Source organism: Diabrotica undecimpunctata, chromosome 3 (genome assembly GCF_040954645.1).
Source record: "Diabrotica undecimpunctata isolate CICGRU chromosome 3, icDiaUnde3, whole genome shotgun sequence".
Lineage (NCBI taxonomy): Eukaryota > Metazoa > Arthropoda > Insecta > Coleoptera > Chrysomelidae > Diabrotica > Diabrotica undecimpunctata.
The window spans coordinates 31962793-31990433 of record NC_092805.1 but is presented as its reverse complement, the minus strand read 5'-3'; the positions used below and the strand labels follow the sequence as shown (position 1 = coordinate 31990433).

Sequence of the window (27641 nt, the reverse complement as noted above, 5' to 3'; positions counted from 1 at the left end):
TGAAATTATTTTAAAACGAAAAGTGTAATAAAAAATTTAAACAGATGATTCAATATTTTTATTAATTGGATGACATTTATGAATTTTAAATTTTGACACTCGTTACAAATCAAGTCTTTTATTGACAGATATTCTTTTAATTTCTTACTTCTTATATTCTTCTTCTTCTTGATGTGCCTATCCGTTACGAATGTTGGCGATCATCATGGCAATCGTTTATCTTATCTGCAGCAGCGCGGAAAAGCTGCACAGATGGTTTATTGAACCAAATTCTGAGGTTCTTTAACCAAGATGTTCTTCTTCTCCCTTGACCTCGTTTTCCAAATATTTTTCCTTACAGGATGGCTTGAAGGAGAGCATATCTGGATTTATTTCGCATAATACGTCCGAAGAATTGTAATTTTCGAGATTTGATGGTGATCAGTACCTCTCTATTCTTATTCATTCTTCTGAGGACCTCCTTATTTGTGACTCGGTCAGTCCACGGGATCTTAAGCATTCTCCAATATAGCCACATCTCAAATGTTTCCAGTTTTCTGCACATATCTTCGTTCAAGCTCCACGATTCAACACCATAAAAAAGGATAGAGAAGACGTAGCATCGCAGCATTCTTACTTTTGTATCAAGAGAGAGGTTGTGACTCTTGAAGAAGGCCCCCATCCGATTGAAGGTGGATCTAGCTTTTCCGATGCGTGCTCAAATCTCCTGGTTGTTGGTCCATTCTTCATTTATTATGGTGCCGAGGTAGTTGTAGTGCGTCACTCTTTCTACAGGGGCTTGGTTAACGTAGAGTTGACCTTCTGTTATTCTTTTCTTGCTAACTATCATAAGCTTTGTCTTCTTAACGTTTATATTGAGTCCATATTGTTGACTGTAATACGTGATTTTGTTCATAAGAAGTTGTAGTTCTTCTAAGTTGTCCGCAAATACTATGGTGTCATCTGCATATCTGAAGAAACGAATTGATCGAGAGTAGTGAATCGATGTCGAGAACCGCTATTCTATGACGCTACCCGTGACGACTCCTTCTCGTGGTGCTACTTCAGTGACGCTTGTCTTAGCATTTTACTATAGCGAAAAAAGTAATGCAACGCCCGTATAGAAGCTTCGCTTCAAAAAAGCGTAAAATTAGGAATTAATTTATTAGAGAAAATCTACGTGTGGCACTAATTGATTCCAAAGTCGGGGAATTTAGATCTGATGGCAAATTGTTAAACAAGACATATTCGTAAAGAGAATTAATAATTATATAACCGAAAGTAGAAACTTTTTGGTAATGTAAGAAAGGAAGCATTAGGATACCGCATTAGGAAAAAAGAAAAAATGAGGATGAATCACGTTGACATGATCCAAAATTATATCAAGAGTGATATATATTGTAACTGATATATTGTAATTATTAAAGAAGTAAAGGTAATAGAATCCAAAGCTATTCACGACGCTTCTAAAACACACATCATTTGAGATTTGCAGATGACATCGTCCTTATAGCCGATCGTATGGATGATGCAATAATAATGTTTGAAAAATTATATCACGCTTTCTTGGAGGTCGGACTAAAGATTAATATGAACAAGACGCAAATAATGACTAATCTGGTGCTAAATCGAAATATTGCTGTTGATGGAAGGGATATTGTGCAGATAGCATCGTATAAGTACTTAGGTCATGAAATTCGGTTGGGCAGAGATAACCAGACATGTGAGCTCCCACGTCGCATAGTATTAGCCTGGGCAGCGTTTAATAAATTAAACTATTTATTTAAATCGGACCTACCCATATGCCTCAAAAGGAAAATCTTTGACCAATGTGTGTTGCCTCTACTCCCTTATGGAGCGGAAACATTAACACTCACAAAAAATGTAGTGGACAAGATTCGCGTGACTCAGAGGGCTATGGAGCGCCAGATGTTGGGAGTCTCTCTGAGAGATCGAATCCCGAACGAAGAAATACGTCGCAGAACAAAAACGACAGACGCTATCAAAAAAATCGCGTTGATGAAATGGAATTGGGCAGGACACGTCACCAGACTATCAGACAACTGATGGATAAAACGTATTGTCTAGTGGAGACCAAGACAAGAAGCACTACAGAGCAGAGGAAGCCCATCATCTTGATGGACTGACGACCTGAAGTGTGTTAGCAATAACTGGAAGCAAGCCGCACAAGACAGAGACATATGGAAAGAGCCGAGGGAGACCTATGCCTAGCACTGGACGCATACAGGTTGATGGTGATGAAAGATAATAATAGAATGAAAATTATGTTATTGTTCAAAACGACCAAATGAACGAAAAAATTTACCTGCGATTGTGCGTTGTAATCAATTTCAGGAAGACCATATTGCTTGCTGGCTTCTATCACGGCGTCAGCTATTTTTGTCTTACCGGGTGAATAACTCACTGTTAAATGTCCTTTGGTGTCGTGGTACCTTGTGTCCATAGGATTCATGTGTTCGTGTACACTAAAATTTTCTACTTTTTTAAAATATGGCAGGACTTCTTCATATGACCTAAAAATTAAATATAGGTATAAATAAATTAACCAATTCATTTAAGTAGGCAAACAAAAAAAAGTACAATTGAGCTTCATTCTCTTTAAATGTCAATACTATGTTCGCAAAAATCGAAATATATTGCTTTAGGAAATTAACTCGCTGTGCAAAATTGACAATTTGGCAAAAGTGTCATAATTATTATATGTGTACAAATGACAAAACTAATAATTTTGTAAAAAACTTGTAATTTTGGAGCCGTTTAATCAAATAGTTGAAGAAAAGGAAGAATGAGTTGTATGGCTAAGTTACACAAAACAATATTGGAATAAAACATATGTCATTGAATATATATTTACGAAAGAAAAAAACAAGATATGTAAGATACAACTATAAAAATATGAACAACATTATAATGAGAAAGATAATATAGGAATAATGAAGAAGATCTCAGCTTTATGCTCAGAAAACTAGAAGAAGAATATAAAAACAACGGAATGGAAATAAACTTAGAGAAAACCGAATACCTAACAACAGAAAACAAGGATATGAGAAACCTAGAGATAGACGAGGGAAGACAAATAAATGGAACAGATAAATTCAAGTATTTAGGAACCATAATATCGAACCAGGGAACAACAGAAGAAGATATAAACAACAGACTGAGACAAACAAGAAACTGTATAAGACAACTAAACTCAGTGTTGTGGGATAAGAACATTACGATAAAGACAAAAAAGAGAATATATAATACCCTGACAAGAAGTATCCTGACATATGGGTCCGAAAACTGGACAATAAACAAGAGAAATAGAGGTAGAATAAGAGCAGTAGAAATGGAGTTCCTGAGGAGAAGCTGTAGACTTACAAAAAGAGACAGAATTGAAAACGCAGAGATTAAGCGGAGAATGGGAGTGCAATCAGACATAATCGACTATATAGAGGAGAAGAAACTATCCTGGTACGGCCACGTCAGAAGAGCGGACAGAGGACGCTGGATAAACAAAATCACAGAATGGAGCCCGATTGGAAGAAGAAAGAGAGGAAGACCCCGAAGGTCATTCAGAGATGAAATCGACGAGGCTATGGAGAAAAGAACCCTGCGAGATGGAGAGTGGAATGACAGGGAAAATTGGAGAAAACGGTTGAGTGAAGGAAGACAGTGAAAACTGTGGAAATCCTTAGTAGTAGTAGTAGTATAATGAGAAAACGTATTCAATTATCATATCGTTGAATATCTTCGATAGAAAGGCCTTAGATTATCAGCAAATATGAACATCACGCAGCACAGTGGAACGGTTTGCTGAAAACCTGTCCAAAAGTCTAAATGTATATCAATTTGGATATGAATGTGTACTATAAGGTATAGTACTCCCCTATATTTCAACAATTCATTTGTTATCCATGTTTACCTGTAGCTTTTCTGTTGTTTAGTTTTTCAAGGAACACAACGAGGAACTAGACCAAAAAATAATAGAAACCAAATACAACTTGGATAGTCTCAACCATGAAAGCACAAAGGCACTGTACAAAAAGCGACTCGATGAAAATCTCTTACAAGAAAACTTTGATAGTGTTGAGAACCATTACAATTACATAAAACTGTTTCAAAAGTGCAGCAGAAAAAGCCCTGGGTAAATATGAAAAAATCGAACGAAGGAAGCCATATTGGTTGGATGGAGAAATCGAAGAAAAAATAAAGATTAAACGAGATAAATACCACAAACACTTAAATATAAATACTGATCAAAGTAAAAACTAATATCGAACAGCCTAAAGAAACTTACGAGGTGCGATAACTAAGAAGAAAAACGAAATCTGGGAAAGAAACTGCTCCAGAATAAACACTTTCTTAAGGGGTAGCAGAAGCACTGAAAGCTGGAAAATACTTCGATCTCTTGGACAAGATAAGACTAAAGACATCATCTTAACGATCAGCCTAGATAAATGGGACGAATACTTCGCAAATTTTGGCGGAAGAAAGGGCAGAATATTTGCAAACACCTCAAATACAATCAGAGGTGCAAGTACATACTAGCTTTCCCAATTAGGATTGACGACAAAGAAGTAGCACGAGTATGCAAAGCATTAAAAAATAGAAAATTACCAGGCCCTGGCAATATCCCACCTGAGCTACTCAAATATGGTACAAGCAAATTATATAACCAGCTAGCCAGCCGTTACCAAAAATGTATTAATGGAGAGAGTATACCGGAGGAGTGGAGGACATCGTTTATCACGACAATACATAAGAAGGGAAGTAAAAATGTATGTGACAATTATCGAGGAATCGCAGTCCTTAGCACCATCTCGAGAGTTTGCGAGAAACTCATCAAAAAGAGAATGGAAGATGAGTTCTGTGATATGGAGGCCAAAGAACAGACCTTCTTTAGAGCAGGTAGATCAACTATTGACCATCTGTTTACTGTTACCTAGCTAATCGAAAAAAAGTAACATGAAATCAACCAATACATCTCCTCTACGTGGACCTTACAAAAGCTTATGATAGTGTGCCACAACAAAAACTCTGGGAAGCTCTCGAGAAAACAAATATTAGTGTAACCTTAATCAAGGCTGTTCAAGACCTCTACAAGAACAATACAAATAAAGAAACTTAAACAAGGATGCTGCGTATCTCCTATTTTGTTTAAGATCTACTCAGAGCAAGCGATGAAGACGTGGAAAAGAAAATGCAGAAACATGGGAATTCCTCTAAACGACGCAATATTCTATACATTGAGTTTTGCAGCCGACCAGATAGTGATGGCCCAAGACTATGAAGACCTCGAATATATGAACTCTAAACTTATCGAAGAATACGAACTATGGGAGCTAGAAGTAAATATAAAGAAAACTGAATACATGTGTATTGGGGGAATTCAACAAAATCTAATCTTGGAAGAAATACAGCGAGATATAAATCACTGTCAAAAATACAAATATTTAGGCATGCAAATAACCAACGATGGCAAATTAGCCGAAGAAATTAAACATAGAAATAACCAGGGAAGACAAGCGATTAGGCAATTATAAAGTGTACTGTGGGACAAAACAATCCCCAAAGAAAACAAACACAAAATCTATAGCAGCATTATAAAAAGCATTGTTACATATGGAAGTGAGGTATGGCCACTGAAAGGAAAAAACTTAAAAGCATTAGAAGCACCAGAAATGGACTTTTGGAGAAGAGCGGCTGGAAAATCAAGATTAGACAGAGTAAGAAACTAAAGAATACGAGAAATTATGGGTATTAAGCACAATATAATAGAGGACATCAGAATAAATTAACTAAGATGATATGGACACGTCCAAAGAATGGATGAACACAGAATACCAAAGAAAGTATTGAACTGGACACCGCATGGAAGAAGAAAGCAAGGTAGACAGAGAAAGTTGGAGAGAAGGAATCGATAAAGACTTAAGGGAGAGGGGAGTTAAAGAAAACCTTTGAAACGACCGAGACAAATGGAGACTGGAAATTAGAAGACGGCGTAGAACGTTATAAACTGATTAATTGATTGAATTGATAGTTTTTCAAGTAGTTTTGGTACTTCATGCTTGCTTATGTGAAATTCTTTGCTTATGGTAATCCGCTCTTTGACCTCTTAGATAGCTCCATATTTCTTTTTGAAAACCATAAAAATCGCACTTCAGTTCTTTTGAATACCGGTATAATACTGAATACTCGTTTTTACTAAGTGCTCGTTTTTAATTCTTCTTACAAGTGCATGTGTTCAATTTCTTATTCTCTTGCAATATTTGTAGTCGTGTTGTGGCTTGTTTGACATATACTTCAGGTAAACTTTTTTCTTTTCCTTAATGTTTTCCTGTACCTCTCTATAAAACCACTGAGTTTTTTGCTTTATAAGAAAACATATATATATATATATATATATATATATATATATATATATATATATATATATATATATATATATATATATATATATTATATATATATATATATATATATATATATATATATATATATATATATATATATGTTTAGAACGTCTTTCGACGTTGTCCGATACCTAAACACCATCCCTTCCTATCTTCGCAGTCGTTTGTTGTTAAATTTCTTTCGCTCATGGACTTGTTTACGTCGTGTTGCCATTCTAATCTGGGTCTTCCTCTTTTCCGTCGACCTATCGGTTGCCATTCTATTACTTTTTTGGGGAGTCTTGATGCTGGCATCCGTTGAACATGCCCATACCACCTTAATCGTTTCTTCTCTATATCTTGAGTTATATTTCCTTCTATTCCCATACGTTGTTTTATTACATCATTTCTGATTCGGTCTCGTCTGGAAATACCTAAAGATCTTCTCATTGCATCCATCTCTACTGCTTCTATTCGCTTTTTGTTCTTTTCACTAATTCTCCATGTTTCAGCGCCATAAAGAAGAGTAGTTTTAATCATGGTCTCATATATATTAAATTTTCTTCCTTTCGTTATCTCTTTACTCCACAGTATACCATTGAGACATCCTAAGACTTTCTTTGCTTGAGTGATTCGTTTTTCTATTTCCCGTGTATCAGTTCCTGTATTGTCAAAGGCAACACCCAAGTAGTCATAGCTCTGACAGCAGGAAATATGTTGTCCGTTTTCGAGGTCTATGTTATCTGACTCGTTTCCAATACAAAGATATTTGGTTTTTGTTGTATTGACATTCATTCCCCAGTCGTTATATTCTTCTATCAGTTTTCTTAGCATGTACTGCATGTCTTCCCTGTCGGTCGCTAGCACTACCTGGTCATCAGCAAACTGGAGTGTATATATACATTCATTGCTAAGCTCTATACCCATCCTTTGTACCTTTCTTTTCCATCTTTCCAATGCCGCTGCATATTTGGACAGAAAACATATTTGGACATATACAATTGAATTGAAGATTTTTTGATGACACTGTTCTACATGTAAACTCTTAAAATTTTGCAGTAAAATTCCATCAAAGTATTTGACTTACCATCCTGTGTTTCCTAAACTCGCCCAATGGTCATAATCCATGCGGTTTCCTCTGGTATATATCATATAATTTAACACACTGGATCCACCCATCACTTTGCCTCTCGGCCAATTGCATTGTTGGTTGTCGAATCCTAGACAATAATTTCCACTGGGTACTGTTGTATATTTCCAATTGGTGTCTGTGAATTGGAGATAATTAGCTAAGATGGGGAGGTCCATCATGAAATTTTCAGGTCTTCCTAAAATCAACAGAAATGTTTAATGATCAATTATCAAGAGTTTATTTTAAAATTTATATATTATTTTCTCATTATATTACACAATAACTGGAGTTACGACAGGGATATCCGCCTCTCAGAAATATAATTTAGTATATGCAGTTAAACATATCAAAAACAAATATGATTGTGGAGAGACTACATAACAATCATCCACACATAACCACGACTGGTCGGTTTGAGGTTGTAAGCTCATACTTATATCTGGCATCATTGATCACAAACGCAGAGGCACTACAGGAGGAAATAAAACGTAGATATGATCTAGCAAAAGTCGCCGTAGGAACAATGAGAAAAATATGGAAGGACTTAATTTTTGAAGGCAAATTTCAATATCCAATACTGACATATCGATCTGAATCTTGGACCCTACGACAAGCGGAAAGAAAAAACATAAACGCCACTGAAATATTCTGTTGGAGAAAAATGTTATGAATTCCGTGGACTTACCACAGAACAAATAATTGAATTTTAAATGAGCTAAAAGTCAGCAAACGGCTCTCCAGCAAAGTCCGTCTCCAACAATTAAAATACTTTACGACATGGTATGAGAGCAGACACAGGAAACATGGAAAGACTTATTATTCAAGGAATGGTAGAAAACCGAAGACTACGAGAAAGATCGCCAACAAGATGGATCAACCAAATTGAGGAATATGTAAAAGACATATATATAAAGGGAGAGAGGAATCTTGTAGTCTTTACCAGTGATACGGTACACCTATGCATGAAGTAAAGAATGCCATACGAAAACCAGCAAAACCCAGAACACGTGGGTTGGCAGATCAATAAGTCAAAGAATATAAGCACAGGATTGTTAAATTTTGCAAATAATCAAATGATTTGCAAAAAACGGAAAATGGACTTTGGGAGATTTTCAAAAATGATAGTTACCAAAACAGCGAATGGAGGAACAAAAGAGCACTGTCAAAAGAGTTACGGAAGAGTTAACTTTTCATTAATTTTTGTGCTCTTTGACGGGTAGTCAATTAAAAGCATCCTTTTGCATACCCTGGCTGCAGCCAGAAGTGAAAAGTGGACCTAAATAGTGGAAACACCCAGCAGGTAAGCATGGTCACATTTAAGAAAATTAGGGAGTGGTGCCCCTACAAAACGCCAAAAGGCAGCCGTAAAGCTAGATCTCATAGTAAAAGCATTCAGAGCACAAAAAGAAAAAGCACACAAAATCTACGTGAAGAGAGAACTGAAAAATTTCAAACATGAAGCCATAGAGACGGAACATTCCCATTACTTTTCAGCGATGACATATTAAAGGTCCTTAAAGACTATAAACCAGCAAAAGTAAATTATGGCAAGTGTACAAAAAAACTTAAGAATGGCCTACCACAAGGGTCACTGCTCTCTCCACTACTATTTAGTTTATACGTAGCAGATATGCCAGAAACACAAATAAGAAAGTTCGTGTGGGCAGACTACTGGGTCTTTACTACCAGATGTAAAACACTAGAAACATCTGAAGATATCCTTACGGCAGTCCTAAAGGCAATAGTCAAATATTTCCGCAAGTGGAGACTACAACCAAATGCTTCCAAAACAAAAGTTAATTGCTTCCACCTGAACAATCAATTTTCCGAAAAGAAAAGTAACATACACATATCCACAACAAAATGCCGATATACCTGGGAGTAACATTAGACAGAATACTATCTTTTAAAGGACAGTTAATAAGAACTGCCCATAAGTTCAGTATAAGAAACAACATTATACAAAAACTGTGCGGTTCCACCTGGGGAGAAACAGCTTCCACTCTTCGCTCTACTGCCCTAGCCCGTGTTTTCTCGACTGATAAATATTCTTCTTCTTCTTCTTTTTATTAGACATGATTCTGTCTGTTTTTCAATGTGCCTCCAGTAAGTTGTCGTTCCATTGTTTTCATGGTCTTCCTACTGATCGTCTTCCTATTGGGGAATCGTCTCTTGCCTCCCTTCTACTCTATTTGTTGTCATTCGGCTTATATGATTGTTCCATTCTACTCTTCTATTTTTACTCAGTTCTTGATGTTCTCCACCTTGCATCTACATGGTATATCTGTACTTCCAGCTCTCTCCCATAGTGTATTACCATAAATTTTTCTGTTTTCATCGCTGCTGTTTCTAACATGCTTTTTGTTCTCTCTGTGGCAGGTCTTGTTTCTGCCGCGTATGTCATTATTGGTCTGATGACTGTTTGGTAAACTTTGTCTTTCATTTCTTTCCTGATATTTTCATTTCTCCATATTGTTTCATTCTGGTAGCCTGCGGCTCTGTTTGTTTTATTCACTTGATCTTCCACTTCAGTTTTGAGCTTTCCGTAGCTAGATAATGTGATGCCTAGATATTTAAACTCCATCACTTGTTCTATTATCTGACCTTCCAGCTCCAATTTATATCTTAGTAAATTAGCTGTTGTAACCATGCATTTTGTCGTTTTTTTTTTTTGGGAAATTAACATGTTAAATTTTCTGGCGGTTATATTAAATTGGTGCAGCATACGTTGTAAATCATCTTCACTTTGAGATAGTAGTATTGCGTCGTCTGCATAGATAGCAGATTATTTTAAGTTGTTTTTTTCCTATTTGGTATCCTTTTTTAGTTCTTACTTTTTTTATTATTTCATCCATAATCAGGTTGAACAATAGAGGACTCAGGGAATCTCCCTGTCTTATCCCATTGCCAGCTTCAATGGGGTTGGTTAGTTCTTCTTCTACTTTTTCTTTTATTTTGTTGTTTTGGTAGATATTTTCGATCGTTTTGATTATTCCTAGACGTATCCCTCTTACGTTCAATAAGTGGATGTGGGTAGCTTCCTTTAATTTGACCCGGTCAAATGCCGTCTTAAGGTAAACGAAACATAGTTATGCCGATTTGTTGTATTCTAATGATTTCTCTTGCAATTGCCTTATTATAAATATAGCGTCGTTGCATGATCTTCTCGACCTAAAACCTTGTTGGTTTTCTGCTAGTGTTTTAATTTCATTCAATTTATTTGTTATCACTTTGGTTGTTAATTTTAGTGTTGTGTTTAGTAAATTAATTCCTGTGTAATTTTCCGGAAAACGATTTGTTTCCCTTTTTGAAGAGAGGTATTAGGATTCTTGATCGCCATTCTTGAGGAAATCTGTTTTGTTCTATTATTTTTTGGATTAGTTACTGCTAAATATTGTGCTCTAATTTTGCTACACTGCCCATACATGAAACGAGTCGACACTCAGCTGCATACTACGATGAAGATGAAAGCTGGGGTAAATAAATCAACTACTACGCAATGGTTTTCAGTGTTATGTCACAATCTGCTAATCCACCAAGATATTGAGGGTGCCGTAAATATTCGACCCCGTTCTAGAAAAATACCAATAAAAACGGCAAGAATGTTTCAGGAGGATTTCAATATAACGAACGCATGGTCCCAATAATGGACTGTTTGGCACAATAACAACTTGCCCTGCATTACCCATAAGCCACCAGGGTTTGATCTTCCACAGAAAATGCCATACGAATTGCCATAAGATAAATAAATAGATAATGGAAGGCAACAGGAATTAGTGTCGAGCAAGTTTCTTCTGTGGACTTATGTTAGCATTTGCTATAACTCTTTTGTTTTTTGAAATGCTTCTTTTGTTTTTTTTTATTTTCAAGCTAACGCAAATTTCGTTTTATTTTATTGATTTTTATTTATATGTGTATATATTTTTGTGTGTAATATATTCTTAATAAAATCCACAAGGAAAATAATTCCTGTAGCTGGCTGTATACCACGTATAACAAAAGAGGTTAGTCTTTGTATGTGGGTATATTTTATTTTATAAAAACCCTTAAAAGGGCAACATTACAAGCACGAACGTTTTCGGAACAACTGTTCCATCATCAGGTTAAAATGCCTAAAATAAGTATAAACCATTTAGTTACAGCAAACGTGGTTTAAAATTTTGACTAAGGTTAAAAACAATAAAATGGTTATACTTACAGGTTAACATGCCTGAGCCACCAAAATATTTGGGTAAAAACCCTTTAAAATGAAAAATGTTACCAAAGATTGTACATGATGTTTATAATATTATATGATGTTTAATATTTTAATTAGATTTTACTTCAGGTAACATACACCCATGCTTAAGTGAGTTCCAGTGTCCGGAGAGTAAACCTCTTCAAACGGACTACGGTTGGCAACTGATTGATGAAATACTCATGAGCGGTGTCAAAAACAAAATGTCAATGAACCATGAAACAGTGTAAGTTAAACATTATATTACTACAGCCAAAAGATTAAAAAACTTTGATGATGTTAAAATGATAACAGTAATCCAGGTGTTGGAATTTAAAAATATTTCTATAATTATTTAATATTGGATGTAAAAGATGTAAATTACTGGTGTTGTTGAAGGTCATGTTTAAGAAGATGACGTATGCATTAGGCATACGATAAAGAGTAACATAAGCTGCCTAATGCATACGTCATCTTCTTAAACATGACCTTCAACAACACCAGTAATTTACATCTTTTACATCCAATATTAAATAATTATAGAAATATTTTTAAATTCCAACACCTGGATTACTGTTATCATTTTAACATCATCAAAGTTTTTTAATCTTTTGGCTGTAGTAATATAATGTTTAACTTACACTGTTTCATGGTTCATTGACATTTTGTTTTTGACACCGCTCATGAGTATTTCATCAATCAGTTGCCAACCGTAGTCCGTTTGAAGAGGTTTACTCTCCGGACACTGGAACTCACTTAAGCATGGGTGTATGTTACCTGAAGTAAAATCTAATTAAAATATTAAACATCATATAATATTATAAACATCATGTACAATCTTTGGTAACATTTTTCATTTTAAAGGGTTTTTACCCAAATATTTTGGTGGCTCAGGCATGTTAACCTGTAAGTATAACCATTTTATTGTTTTTAACCTTAGTCAAAATTTTAAACCACGTTTGCTGTAACTAAATGGTTTATACTTATTTTAGGCATTTTTACCTGATGATGGAACAGTTGTTCCGAAAACGTTCGTGCTTGTAATGTTGCCCTTTTAAGGGTTTTTATAAAATAAAATATACCCACATACAAAGACTAACCTCTTCTTTTATATTCTTAATACTTAAAAGTTACCACTCATTATTTAAGTTACCTATAGTTTTATTTACCTGCTTCAATAAGTAGCACATTCCAGTCAGGATTTTCACTCAACCGATTGGCTAATGTACACCCAGCTGTTCCTGCTCCAACTATGATAAAATCATATTCTTTCAGTAACTCGTTTTCCGGCATATCAGGTGGTTCTTTCTGTATCTGGCTATCGCCATCTTGAAGCAGCTTGATAACTCCATCCAGGAGATTTGATTGACCCGTCGTCGTACCTAATAGTGTTCCTAGAAGTAGAAACCAAATGGACGGTAGCTGTGACATTCTGGAAAAGAAAAAAAATTGGATACAGAAAATTCTAAGAATCATATTTTTCTACTTACATACTTTATTAAGTCAGTTAGAATTGCAACAACTGTAATACCATAATGAGACTCATTATATTACATATTTGAGATTGAGATATGAGAAAAAAATTTGGTACAGAACATTCTAATAATTATATTATATAAACAACTGCAATGTCATAATGAACCGCATTATATTACAGATTTTTATCACAATTCCAATTATTATAATTCAAAACAGTTTTATTATGAGGTGCTGTATTGGATTAACCTATATCAAGGTCGCTTGGTAAATACAAGAAATGGAAAATTCAAACATGGTTATTGGATAAGAAACTAAAAGATCGCCTTCAAAGAAGACAACATAAGGAAAACTAGATAATAGACGAAGAGAACCGATATTAAATAAAACTAAAAAAGAAGCATATTACAACCTGCTGTGATGAAGCACTAGTCAGAATAAAAATAAATTACGGGAGCTTAAGCAAAAAGTGAAAGCAGTGTACAGAAAGAAAATCAGATTTACCTACAACATATCAAAAGAATTGAAGACAATTTTAATACAAAGATATGAGGAATTTCTACCAAGAAGCGACAAAGGGAAGCAATCATTACCAACAAAAAATGATTTTTGCCAAAAGGTAAAAATCCCCCTGGCTCCTAGACTATTAGGGAAACACTGTTTGCAATCCAAATTCTGTTTCAAAGATTCAGGTATGCCGACTGTGACGTACTCGTATCAATCTTTGTGATTTTTGTGAAGCTTTTGATTAACATAGATATTCAAATATATGATCAATATTCGACATATATGTTAAATTCTTACGAAACAGTGGAGTGAAACAGCGGGGTATCTTGTCCCCTCTCTAATTTAATATTTATTCTGAAGAATTATTTAAATTCCATTAAAAGTTATTAACGTGGGGATGTTGGTTAAAGTTAAGATTAAGGTAGGGTGCCTGAATTAATGAATATCAATGTTGAAGTTATATTACATTGTTAGATGCTGTGAGGTAAGGCGTTCATTAAAAATATCGTCCATTGATAATTAATATAAAAGTATTAAGGACAATTAACAGTGGACACTAACTTATTGCCACGAAAAACCAAAAGATGCTGCTTATTTCGGATAAATATTTTGAAAGAAGAGAAAAGTAGTTTCAGGTAGCAAAAGATTCTCGTGGTAGAGCAATCTACACGAATGGTGTCAGATAGGAGATGCTTCAACGGTAATTAGATTAGCTCAAGAAACAGAATATTATTAAATGATGGTTGGAATGTCAAGTCTTCATTCAACAGAAGGGAATTTTAAAGTTATTAGCAGTGTACAGTTATTTTACAATTTTTCTAAGTATCATTTTAAAAATAGAGCCATAGAGTAATTAAAAAGAAATATATTTAAAAATAAACTACCTAATAATCCGTCATAAACTACATCCACTTTACGGAACCATTCACAAAAATGTTAATTAGCACTAATAGCTACTAACACCGATTTTTTAAAGTATATCGAACTTCGGTCATCTGTTGCCAAACGTTTATAAAAAATGACCAAAAACCACGCCAAGATCCTTATATAAAAGACCCAATTGACCCTGACTGTGATATATGGCAAAGTACTTTTTTGAATTTGGTCAAAGACAAGACTGGTTTTGGTTAATCTGTTTAACGATTTAAATAGTATTCTTGATTTGATTTTATATCATTAATATTATACACGTTCATTGAAAATTCTAAATTACTATAATCTATTAGTGTCTAAATTATTTTTATGCAAATAGGCTAGGAAACGAAAGATTATTATTTTTATCATATATGTGTAATTTACATAATAGAAGATTTACATAAACCTTTAGAAATTTACAAAAAAATAAATTTTTTCTAAAATACATAAGAAGGCGATGCGCTATCGCCATTACTGTTTAACAAAGTGTTAGATATGATCATCAAAGTGTTTTCTGATCAGGGATCCAAATAATTTTGGCGTATGTCGACGATATCGACATTATAAGAAGTAGCACCTCCAAAATATAATAAATATTTATAAAACTAAAAGAGGAACTACAAAGTTAAAGAGTTTTATTGTTTCATATGTTCAATGGAACCCCAAATATAAAAAACCGCGGAGTGTACCATTTAAAGAGGTGCGTTTTTGAGAAGGACTGAATGAATCTTTTTGTACTAAGGTAAATTTGGGTGAATTCTATGAAATTTTCGTACAAATACATCTACAAGAAAGTTGTTCAAAATTAAATTTTTTATCGGAAAGTCATCTTTTTAATTCAAACATAATTTTTTGCTGATAAAAATATATTCAAAAAACGAAACAAAAAATAAGAATAAACGCGATTTTTTTTTGCCTCATAACTTTTTTCCACGAGCTTATTCGTATAGGCATTGCTTCACAGAAAAAAACTTTTATCCTTCCTCTTCAATTCAAAGTTTGCCACTCACACCATTTTTGAGTCGTTTTCCTTATTTATTGACAAATATTGTTCTAAACAACTTACGTTTCGCCGATGATATACTTATAATAGCTGAAGATCTAGGTATGGCAAGAGAGATGGTACAGGAACTCGTTGTGGCTACAGAAAGTGTAGGTTTAAATATAAATATCTCGAAAACAAAAATCATGACCAATTTGGTACCCAACCAGAACATCAGTATTGGTGGAAAAGAAATAGAACTCGTAGATAGATATAAATACCTGGGACATGAAATTATGATTGGCAGGGATAACCAGACTCATGAACTGAAGAGAAGAATCGGCCTTGGGTGGGCAGCATTTGGAAAACTGAGAGAAACTTTTAAAAGTGAGCTGCCCACATGCCTAAAGAGAAAGGTATTTGATCAGTGCGTCCTCCCAGTCTTGATGTACGGAGCAGAAACACTTACCTTAACAAAAGCAGCAGCTACCAAACTGAGAGTCACGCAGAGAAGAATGGAGCGGTCCATGTTAGGAATAACTCTGCGAGACAGAATAACCAACGAAGACATCAGGAGAAGAACCGGAGTGACTGACATCATCGAGAAGATAGCCAGACTAAAATGGAGATGGGCAGGACACATAGCCAGAATGACAGATGGGCGATGGACAAAGAGGTTATTGGAATGGAGGCCAAGGGAAGACAAGAGAAGCGTCGGTCGACCACCTACAAGATGGACTGACGATTTAAGAAGACTCAATAAAAACTGGATGAGAGCGGCGCAAGATAGACGGGGTTGAAAACATGAGGAAGAGGCCTATGTTCAGCAGTGGACTCTTGAGGCTGGATGATGATGATTGTTCTATAACTTTTTCCTACGCGGTTTTAGGTAATAGTACATTTAATTGAAAAAAAATCTATTACCATTAAATGGTCTATTGTAGAAGGTACTAGGGCTAATTTTGAGCAGGATATGGTTTTTCATAGTTTTCTACTTTTCCGGACTTTTACTAACTAACGCTATTTTTAAAATTTTTCATTTTAACTTTTTTCTTGTATATAGTATTTTTCATATAAAAATTCGTGCAGGTCACAATTTATATAAAGCGCCGTCACTTATATTTAAAATTTCCAGAACGTCAACATTAGAGTTCAAATTTTCCTAACACAGCTAATAATACGAAACCCATACCGAACTGCTCGATCTTTCATAGGCGTCAACATGGTATAATAATCAGAAAAATGTAGCCATCATTATATTGGGAATTTTAGAATTATATTGATTAAATAACCAAAAAAATTTGTTATTATTAATAATATAAATTTTATGAAATAACTCTTTACGTCTAATATTCCACAAAATAATAATTTTAATTAAATATATTAGACAATTGTACGCAACTGATACGGGAATACTTAAAATTTTTTGACAGTTCAGCGTGTGGTAAAATTGTTTAAAGTGTTGCTGCTTTTTTGGAGTAAGAATTTTGTTTATGTTTTGATTTCTTACACAATTTGATCATAATATATTATATATTAATAAATTGTATTTATAAATACATATTAAATTTATATTAATAGCTTTAAAAACTGATTATTGTTGTGTATTGTGATTGTGATATGCCAAAACAACTAAATAGTCTGTAGAAAGCTGATAAGCTTTCATATAAGATAGATTATTTTGAACAAGAAATAATGGCAGGACGTTTTTATTATTACTGCTCTAAAAGTGGTAAGTTTAAAATTTAGAATGTATAATTTTGTATTAAAATGTGTTCTTATGTATTTTAGTGTGTTGCAGTAATTTTAAAACTAAGTGTATTAACTGTTAATATAATAATTTGACAAATAGGTGACATTTTAAAAATTCCTCACTTACTAACTATTCTGATTTTTTGGCAACGCCGTGGGGTTCTGACGTCGTAAATCTTGAATGACGTGCACGCATTTTTATATGAAAAATACTATATTTAGGTGTATGCATTACTAAATAAAAAAGAAAGCTTATTTTCTCTACTTTAAAATAGTCTATTGTAAAATATTCTAGAACTAGCAGTTACCAAGATATGGTTCGTCAAAGTGTGATGCTTGCAACGATTTGTAAATACCTAAATGAACTAAGGATACTATAAGGAAATAGTTATAACTAGAAATTAAAAAAATATTTCTAAAAAAGTAGAAAACTTTGAAACTTTCTTAAAATTAGTGCCAGAGCCTTCTACAATATACCGTTTTAAAGGTTATTGATTTTTCTTTCTATTAAGTGTACCATTGCATTTACCTAAAACTGCGTAGAAAAAGTTATAGAACAATGTTTGCGACAAAATAGGAGAAATGGCTTAAAAATGGTGTGAGTGGCAAACATTGAAAAATCGTATCTCGGATACTACAAATCGTAAGAACTTCTATCAAAACTCATTTTGAAGAGAATGAATAGAAGTTTTTTCTATTTATTTAAAGTAATACCTATATCTATACCGCCGTGGACAAGAGTTATGGGGCAAAAAAGAAAAATCACGTTCGTGATTTTTTTCTTCGTTTTTTGAATATATTTTTGTCAAAAAAAAAATTATTTTTGACTTTAAAAAGTGACATTGTACAACTTTTCTGTAGATGGATGTGTAAGAAATGTGCAAATAATTCACCCAATACCGAATAAGAACAAATGCTGAGGTCAAGCAGATGTATAGAGCGAGCGATATAGTCCAAGAGATTAAATCCCAACGTCTAAGATGGGCTGGCCATGTCCATAGACTCCCTAATAACCACCTTGCCAAGCTAATATGGGAGGAAGCTCCCATAAGGAGGAAGGCCCTTAGGACGTCCACGAATGCGATGGAGAGACAATATATGGTCAGATCTAAGAACAATGGGGCTACCCACTGACCCAATTATTATGGATGATTGTTCAAGATGGAAGCAAGTTGTGCAGTAAGCCAAAATCCACCCCGGGTTTTAGTGCTACGAGAAGAAGAAGAAGAATCCCTGATACACCTTTTAGAACGTTTAAATACCTGTATTTAGAGAGATTTTTTCACCTTTTTTTTTTCTTCACTGGCCTATAAGAAAACATAGTTTTTTAACCGTCTCAACAACTGATATAATAAAAACAAGATGTTATTTTATTTATAGCATTTATATATTTTTCAATTGAATTTTATCATTGAGATTAAGAAAACCTATTATGATCAAATTTGGAAAAACGTATACTCTTGAGTCAATTATTTCCTATTTAGTAAATCACCATAATTTATACATCTCTATTAACCTTTTCAAAAAAGAAAACATCACAAGAATTTGTTAATTTTACATTGGCTAAGGTTATCGACATTTTTGATTAAAATGTTATTAATAAATTTCTTTTATTTTTAAAAGGCATACAAATTAGGTGTTTTAATTAAAGCAGGAACCTTTTATATTAATAATAAAAACCCGGATATTTAAGTAATTCTGTTGGAGAACGTTTAATTGTATTTTTGTTTAAGGTGTCTTGCGACGGCTTATCTTTTTTGTATAAATTTTAATTAAAAAATTTAGTAATTAGTATCCAGTTACCATATAATTACTTTATTCCTCTCTTTAATTCCATTCTGTCGAAATACGAAGCAATAATTTCCATAGATGTGCGTGTTAAATTTACAAATTTTCACTAATTTTTTTATCCGTTTAAACATATTTGCATATTCCGTCTAATGTAGTTGATTTATCGTAAGTTTATGTGTCAAACATCAAGCAAGCGTATCCGTTTTTTATTTCTATAATTTCATTACTATAAGAAACATCCTGTAATATCTACTTTTAAAATGCAACGATAAAATAGAAAAGCAAGTAGCCGGAAATGTCCGTAATAGTAACTTACGGAGGTCTTTTTCAGATTCGTAATTTTTTATTATTAATATTAAGACATTTGTTTTAACATTTGCGTGATATATTTTAATTATTAATTCACAAGTATTATTCCCTAATGACCAGGCAGTATTCGTTTTGAGTTGGTTGGGAAGTATACAAACATAGTTTTTTTGTATAAACCGCTTCCAAGTCTCACTAGAAATCATAATTTCACTTCGTATGAGTTCTCAAAACTTTTTGCCTAACTTTTTATTAGACAATATAAAAAAAATGCAAAGAATTCAGTCTTTCCTCGTTTTTTTCTCATATACGGTGTGAGTCATGAAGAACTGTACATACTCATACCTTGTCTGGAGGCCCCTGTAAGGAATAACGCATGGCCATTAAAAAGAGTCTGCTCCCATTGATTAATAATATACAGGATGAGTTGGGAATTTTGACTGAAATTTTTCTCTTCGTCATAAAAACCTTTCAACGGTAAGCTCGATGTGTCTCATTTTTTTGCCAAAAGTTACACTACTATCACCTAATCAACTGATGTATTAACACTAGAAATACATTCAGATCCGGCTTTAAAAAATTAGTTCGTTTTGGTCATCAAACAATTTCATCCTGTATACTGTTTTTAAAGACGCTAATAAGAATTTTATAAAATAGACAAATGGCAATTAAATTTTTTTTACCACACGATTACTTAATTTTTATTTGAAAAATCAAATTTGACTATGAATTAAAAGTTTATCAAAATGAATAGATGTAAAAAATGTAACTTTTCTTGCAAAATTAATTTTTTTTAAACAAACTTTTAATGCAAGTTTGTAAGAAGTTTCCACATTGGTCCTGCAGTTCTTTTAATATCGTCGCTCCAGCGCATTTGCGATCTTCCTCGTGGTCTTTTGGCTTCATATGGCCGCCAATTCCCGATTTCTGTATTCCATCGGCCATCCTTAAGACGTTCGTTATGTCCAGCCCATTTCCATTTCAGTTTAGCTGCGTCTTCGACAGCATCTTTTACTTTTGTTCTATTTGGAATGTCTTCATTGGTTTTATGGTCTTGAGTGAGATACCCAGCATCTGTCGTTCCATAGCTCTCTGAGTTTTTCTGATCTTCTCCATGTTTATTTTAGCGGATGTCCATGTTTGAGCTGCATATGTAAGTACAGGTAATATACAGGAATTATACACTTTGGTTGGCAGTCTTTGAGGTATATTTTTATTTTTAAGTACGTATGAGAGTCTTCCGAATGCTGTCCATCCCATTTTTACACGTCTGCTTATTTCGGTAGTCTGATTTTCTTTGCTTACCTTGACATTTTGACCCAGATATGTATATTCCTCTACGTGTTCTATCTCTGACCCTTGGATGTTTATCATAGATTTGTCAGCTTTGTTTGACATTAGTTTAGTTTTGCTGAAATTCATTTTCAGTCCTTTTTTTAGGGATTCTGTGTGTAGCTCCTCAATCATCGTATTCAGTGCATTTCACGTGTCGGCTATTAGTACTACATCATCTTCGTATCTAAGATGGTTCAAGTATCTTCCGTTAATAGGGATTCCCTTATTTTCGCAGTCTATTGACTTAAAGATATCTTCTAGGGCAGCTGTAAATTATTTTGGAGATATTGTGTCTCCTTGTCTTACGCCTCGGTTGATTTTTACTGGTCTTGTTTTGATTCCATTACCCAACGTCACTATCATTTCAGCTTGTTCGTAAATATTATGTTTTAATATTCTGTACCTGGAGTCGATCCGGTTGTTTATTCTATTGCCAACAGCTCTACGCTATCAAAAGCTTTTTCATAATCTATAAAAGCCAGACATAATGGGAGATTGTATTCGTTAGTCTTTTCTATTATGATTTTCAAAGTATATAGATGGTCACAGGTGCTGTACCCTTTTCTAAATCCGGCTTGTTCTATTGGTTGATATCCGTCAAATTTAATTGTTAACCTATTTGTAATAATCTTTGTAAAGGTTTTGTAAAGGTGTGAAAGAAGTGAAATTGGTCGATAATTTTTCAGGTCTGTGGTGTCTCCCTTTTTGTGTATTACTATTGTTTTAGCAGTATTCCATTGTTAGAGTATGTTGCCTTCGAATAGACATTATTAAATAGTATTTTTAGATATGTGATGGCTTCTTCTCCGCCTTCCTTCAGCATTTCTGCTAGGATTCCATTTCTTCCACGAGCTTTATTCCTTTTTATTTCTTTTACTGCTCTTTCTTTTTCTTCGTGGCTTATTTCGGGCATAACTTCTGAGTTGACATTTGTTATCTGCCTTTTCAAGTTCTGCTTTGAGGAGTTAGGTGGATTAGAGGAATCGTTTCTAGAACGATACAGATGGGAGTAGAACTTTTCAATTGAATTTGCTATATTAGATTTACTTTCTTCTAGTTGTCCTTGTTCATTTTTAATAGTTATTATGTTTTTCTTTACTAGTTTCGGTTTGGTGCATTTGAGACTTCGGTTTTTCTCTATGACTTGCTCTGTAGGTCTTCTTGATGTTTTTTAATGTCTTCTTTTATCTGTTTTCTTATTACTCGATTAAGTTCCTTAAATTCTGCTGTGTCTCTTTTGTTTTGTCTCAGAAGATCTTTTCTTTGTTTCAGCATGTTTTGTGATTCTACACTTATTTTAGATTTTCGTTTCCAGTTAGCGGTTGCCACTTCTGAGCTTGCCTTTAATAGTTCTTTTGTTCTGACTTCACTGATTTCATTTAAGCTAAGTTTATCTAGATTTAATACTTTCGCGGGTTTTAACTTGCTTTTATATTGTTCTGTATTAGATTTTAGTTTATCTGTGTCTATATTCCAAGTTTTTCTAAATTTGGACAATGTTTTAGTTTTAGTCAAAACAATTTGTACATTCTGAAATTCTGGAAATTGGCAAAACGGTTGTATTCTTCAAAATGTAAAGTACGGGTTATGATAGATTAAATTAAATAGATTTTAATTAAATAGATTAAATAGATAAAGAAAAGTACCTAACATTTATTAAATCTGTGGTTCAGTTTGCCAAACTTTTAATTCATAGTCAAATTTGATTTTTAATTAAAAATTAATTTTAATTTATCTTATTTATAAAATTCTGATTAGAGTTTTCAAAAACCGTATACAGGGTGAAATTTTTTCTCGAACAAAATAAACTGATTTTTTAAAACCGGACCTAATTTTTCCAGTTTGAATCAGATCAGTTTTATTTTTAAAAGAAAAGTTACATTTTTTCACATGGATGGTTCACTTTGCATAACTTTTAATTCATAGTCAAATTTAATTTTTTAAACTAAAAATAAGTAATCGTGTGAGGAAAATATGGCATTTTAATTGTCTATTTGTCAATTTATAAGATTCTTCTTAGAGTTTTCAAAAACCGTATGGAGGATGGAATTTTTGCTATGAACAAAATAATTTTTTAAAGGCATACATGATTTTTTCTAGTTTGAATAAATCATTTGATTGGGTGATAGTAGTGTAACGTTTGACCAAAATATCGGAAGCATCGAACCTACCGTTCAAAAGTTATGATGAATTGAACTTTTAGTCAAAATTCAAAACTTACCCTTCCTATTATTAAACAATGGGAGCAGACACTTTTTAATGATCATTTTTTACTCCCCATAGGGTCCTCCATATGAGGTAGGAGTATGTATAGTTCCTCATAACTCACCCTGTATCTCGGCAACTATTAGTTTAACAACAATTTTCAAAATATGTAAAAATTTTACAGTTACATTTTATATAAGATGTATGTGGTTGCAAATTTTAAAAATTGTTATTAATAAAAAAATACTAAAAATCACAAAAAAGTAGTTAAAAAAAGCTTTTTTGTAATTTTATTTCTTATACTTATATTATACGTAGGCCTTTTATACTTCCACCGAAAGGAATATTTTTAATATATTTAATTATCACACAAAATTTCAATTAAATCGATCAAATAGTTTTTGCACAATACTTTGGCAATCAAATGTTTTTTGAAAAAAGTTAATAATTTTCAAAATTATGTTCAAAAGTGAAATCTTCAGATAGTTGAAAATGTAATATAGGAGGGCATTAAAACTTATAGCCTAGGGCCATTCGTTAGTAAGTATTGAATTTTTGAGCTAATAAACAATTAGAATAACTTTTTAATATGAATTGTTCATAATTTTGTTAAGTATCGATTCTTTAAAAAAAGTGATTAGTTTGTTAGTTCCGGAGTTACTTGATGAATTTATATTTAAAAAAAAATTTGAAATTTAAAAAAAAAATAAAGTTGTACCTTTGGAGCAGGTTACAATGCCTAAAACAGTAAAAAATCAAAGGGCTTCACTAATCAGTTCAGGTTCTCCCTATCTTACCCAAAACCTCTATGGTCATGTAAGAAAGGTAAACCTTCCTTACTTTTTTCAACGGCCACCAGTGCTAATGGAACTTCAATTCAGTTCTTCGCAGATATGTGATTTCTTTCTACTTATCGGTGGCTTCAATTGTCGACCGTGAATGCCTTTGTGGTAGCTGTATACGGTATTGAATTCTTACATATTCCACAGCTATTAACCCAAATTTCTTCGTACTTCTTCTTCTTCCTCTTTAAACGCAATTCTGTTTTGTTCATTGGCATCATTAATACCTCTATGGAAGGTTCTCACTCTTTTGCGCGGACTTTCGAAACTTCTTCTGCTGATTGGTAATTTATCTGATGACACAGGGCTCCCTCATTCTGCTTATGTGGTTATTCAATTCCTTATTTCTATTTAATATACTTCTCTGTCGATCTCTCAGCATATTTCCTGTAATTCTTCTCAGTACTCTTATCTCTGCCGTTTCCAGTAGCCTTTGTGTTATGGCTGTGTTGGGTCTTCTTTAGAAGCATATGTCATTATTGGTCTTACACTGGCATTATAAATTATTGACGTCATCTCAGTGTTAATGAATATGTTTCGATATAATATAGTATTATTAAGGCATCCTGCCAGATTATTTGCTTTTTGTACGTGATCTCTCACTTTTTTGTCCATGTCTTCCTATTCATTTTCATCAATCAATTTCTATTTTACATCTGATTGGTTCTTTTCTGATTACTATTGTTTTAGTTTTCCGAGATGAGATTGTCATATTAAATTCTTTTGTTCTTATGTTAAATATGTGGACCAGTCTTTGCAGACTATCTTCATCTTGGGCTATCAATATTGCATCGTCTGCGTAACAGAGTATTTTTAGTTCTTTGTTTCCCATTCTGTATCCTTTTCATTTGTTAATGCTTTTGATGATTTCATCCATGATGATGATTCGTTCTTTCTTCTTCTTAAAGTTCCATCTCCTATCGAAGGTTGGATATCATAACGGCTATGGTTACTTTGTTGGCTGCTGCTCTGAAAAGTTGTAGTGAACTACAGTTAAACCATTCTCTAAGGTTCCTCAGCCAGGAGATGCATCTTCGTCCTATGCTTCTTCTTCCTTGGATCCTTCCTTGCATAATAATTCTCAGCAGCTCATATTTTTCTCCTCTGGTTATGTGACCCAAATACTCTAGTTTTCTTCTTTTTATGCTGTTCATAATTTCTAGCTCCTTATTTAGACGTCGTAGTACCTCAGCATTGGTAATCCTTTGAACCCACTGAATTTTTAATATTCTTCGGTAACACCACATTTCGAACGCTTCTATTTTTCTTATGTGTTGTTTCTTCAATGTCCAAGCTTCCATTCCGTATAGTAAGATAGGAAATATGTAACATCTTAGAGCCCTCAATCTGAGATGCAACTGAAGGTCTCTGTTGGTAAGCATTGTCTTCATTTTCACAAATGCTTGCCTTGCAGTTTCAATTCGGACTTTGATTTCTCTGCTTTGGTCATTTTTGTCATCAACCCAGGTTCTCAGATATTTGTATGTCTCTACTTTTTCTATTTGGGTTTGCTCTATCATTAATCTTTCATTTCCATGTTGCATTTTTGAAACAATCATAAATTTAGTTTTTCGCTTATTTATTTTTAGTCCGTATCTAATGCAATAATCGTTAATTCTATTTACCAATTCTTGTAGCGATTCCAGGGTGTCTGCCATTATAACGGTGTCATCAGCGAATCTTATGTTATTTACTATTCTTCCGTTTACAGAGATTCCATCACCCAGATCCGCTATCGCTTCCTGGAATATGGCTTCACTGCTGCACTGATGATTCGTACTTATTGACAATAATGACAATTATTTCTTCTTACTTACCATTCCCATCTCCTACACACAGAGTTGTAAGTAGCGAAAAAGTTCCCCAAGAAGAGCGATTACTACAAGATGTGGAGCATTTTAGAGTGATCATTACTCGTCGTAGTACCGATAGCGATAACTATTGAAAAAATCCCAGTGTCTTAAACTTTGTGCATTTTATTTATTTTATTTGGTGTTGAGAAAAAGTCTATTGAATTTGTCGGTCAATGCATTCTTACTTTTGTATCAAGAGAGAGGTTGTGACTCTTGAAGAAGGCCCCCATCCGATTGAAGGTGGATCTAGCTTTTCCGATGCGTGCTCTAATCTCCTGGTTGTTGGTCCATTCTTCATTTATTATGGTGTCGAGGTAGTTGTAGTGCGTCACTCTTTCTACGGGGGAATGGTTGACGTAGAGTTGACTTTCTGTTATTCTTTTCTTGCTAATTATCATAAGCTTTGTCTTCTTAACGTTTATATTGAGTCCATATTGTTGACTGTAATACGTGATTTTATTTATAAGAACTTGTAGGTCTTCTAAGTTGTCCGCAAATACTATGGTGTCATCTGCATATCTGATGTTGTTTACCCGGCAACCATTTAGTAGAAGACCTTTTTCAGTTTCGTGCAAAGCTTCGATAAATATTCTTTCAGAGTACAGATTGAAGATTAGACTAGATAAAATACAGCCTTGCCTCACTCCACGCATGATTTTCACATAGTCAGTGTTTTCACCTTCAACTCTGAGATTTGCTGTCTGATTCCAGTAGAGACTTCTAATTATTTTCAGATCTTGGTTGTTAATTCCTGTTTCTTTTAGTATTTGCATCATCTCGGCGTGCTGTACTCGATCAAACGCTTTCTCGTTATCAACCAGACATGCGTATACGTCGCAGTTGACGTCTCTGCATCTCTGGAATAAGACTTGTACTGAGAACAAAGCCTCTCTAGTACCAACAGAATTTGTGAACCCGAACTGGTTGGGGGAAATTTGACTTTCACACTGCTTGTAGATTCTCTTATGAATTATCTTTAGGAGACGACTCATGAGGCTTATAGTACGGTAATCTTAGCATTTTTTTTTTGGATATAGGCCTTTTGCTTTTGGACATAGGCCTCCCCAATCCTTTTCCATTCTTCTCTGTCTGACGCTATAGTCGTCCACCTAGAACACACGTGCTTCTTTCACGGTATACAATTATGTTTTACTAATTTTCGCTGCATTATATTGTATAGCTATAGTATATATAGAGTGAAGCTATAGCGGATATACTACTTTTTTAATAGTACCATGAGGAGTTGATAAAAAAGTATATCAGTTAAAACCTTATAAACTATTTCTAAGAAGTTTCATTTCCTCTTCTTCCAGTACATATGACTTTCACACTTTAACATTTTGACAAGACAAAAATTCTGCCAGCCTTGTAAAATAACTATATATAAAATATTTGAATAAAAATCAACTTGACCTTGTGTGATCTTGAGGGTTAAGTTTAGTGGACAATGTCAAATGCGACAGGCGATAGTTTGCAATTTCCTCATTAAATTTTTGCAGTTGGCAATTGTTACCTTAAAATAAATAAGAATGACATCAAGATATTATGTGTTGAAAAACAAACACAAATAAATCTTCTATGTCGAAAAAAGTGGTTTCATTTACATATATTTATGTAGTGTTCCTTTCTGTTGTTGTCCAAGTCGTGTTCTAAGTTACCTTTTGTTTAATTAAAACTAATTTTCTGTATTCAGCCTTTTTAATTAATCCGATTTTTGAGTTTGAAAAATTGTTTGTTCAAATACTAAATATCATTGCACTATATTTTTATTTTAATGCATACCGCAATATAGTGTACATTATATCATCTTGAATCGTTTGCTTGTGCCATTCTAGAATTAGAAGTAAAGTTCATATCGTTGTCATTTTTTTCTTCTTTTTTGGTCCTTTCAAGTATATTCGCCATTGCTTCTGGTTGGTATAATAATAAGATGACGAATACGATTTTAAACA

General features: G+C 33.6%; 1 protein-coding gene across 2 annotated transcripts in view; it reads right to left on the bottom strand.

Annotated features, from left to right (window-relative positions):
- LOC140436640 (glucose dehydrogenase [FAD, quinone]-like) overlaps window positions 1–27641 on the bottom strand; it is a 66614-nt gene that overhangs the window by 6293 nt on the left and 32680 nt on the right. The window contains exons 1-4 of one of the 2 annotated variants that reach the window (XM_072525637.1): window positions 14593–14795; window positions 12895–13157; window positions 7465–7705; window positions 2306–2513 (exon numbers count right to left, since the gene is read on the bottom strand). In XM_072525637.1, the coding sequence (XP_072381738.1) occupies window positions 2306–2513; window positions 7465–7705; window positions 12895–13156 (711 nt within the window). In that variant the 5' untranslated portion in view covers window position 13157; window positions 14593–14795. Of the gene's footprint in view, window positions 1–2305; window positions 2514–7464; window positions 7706–12894; window positions 13158–14592; window positions 14796–27641 lie in introns of those variants that run through there. The other variant, XM_072525636.1, reaches the window with a different exon arrangement.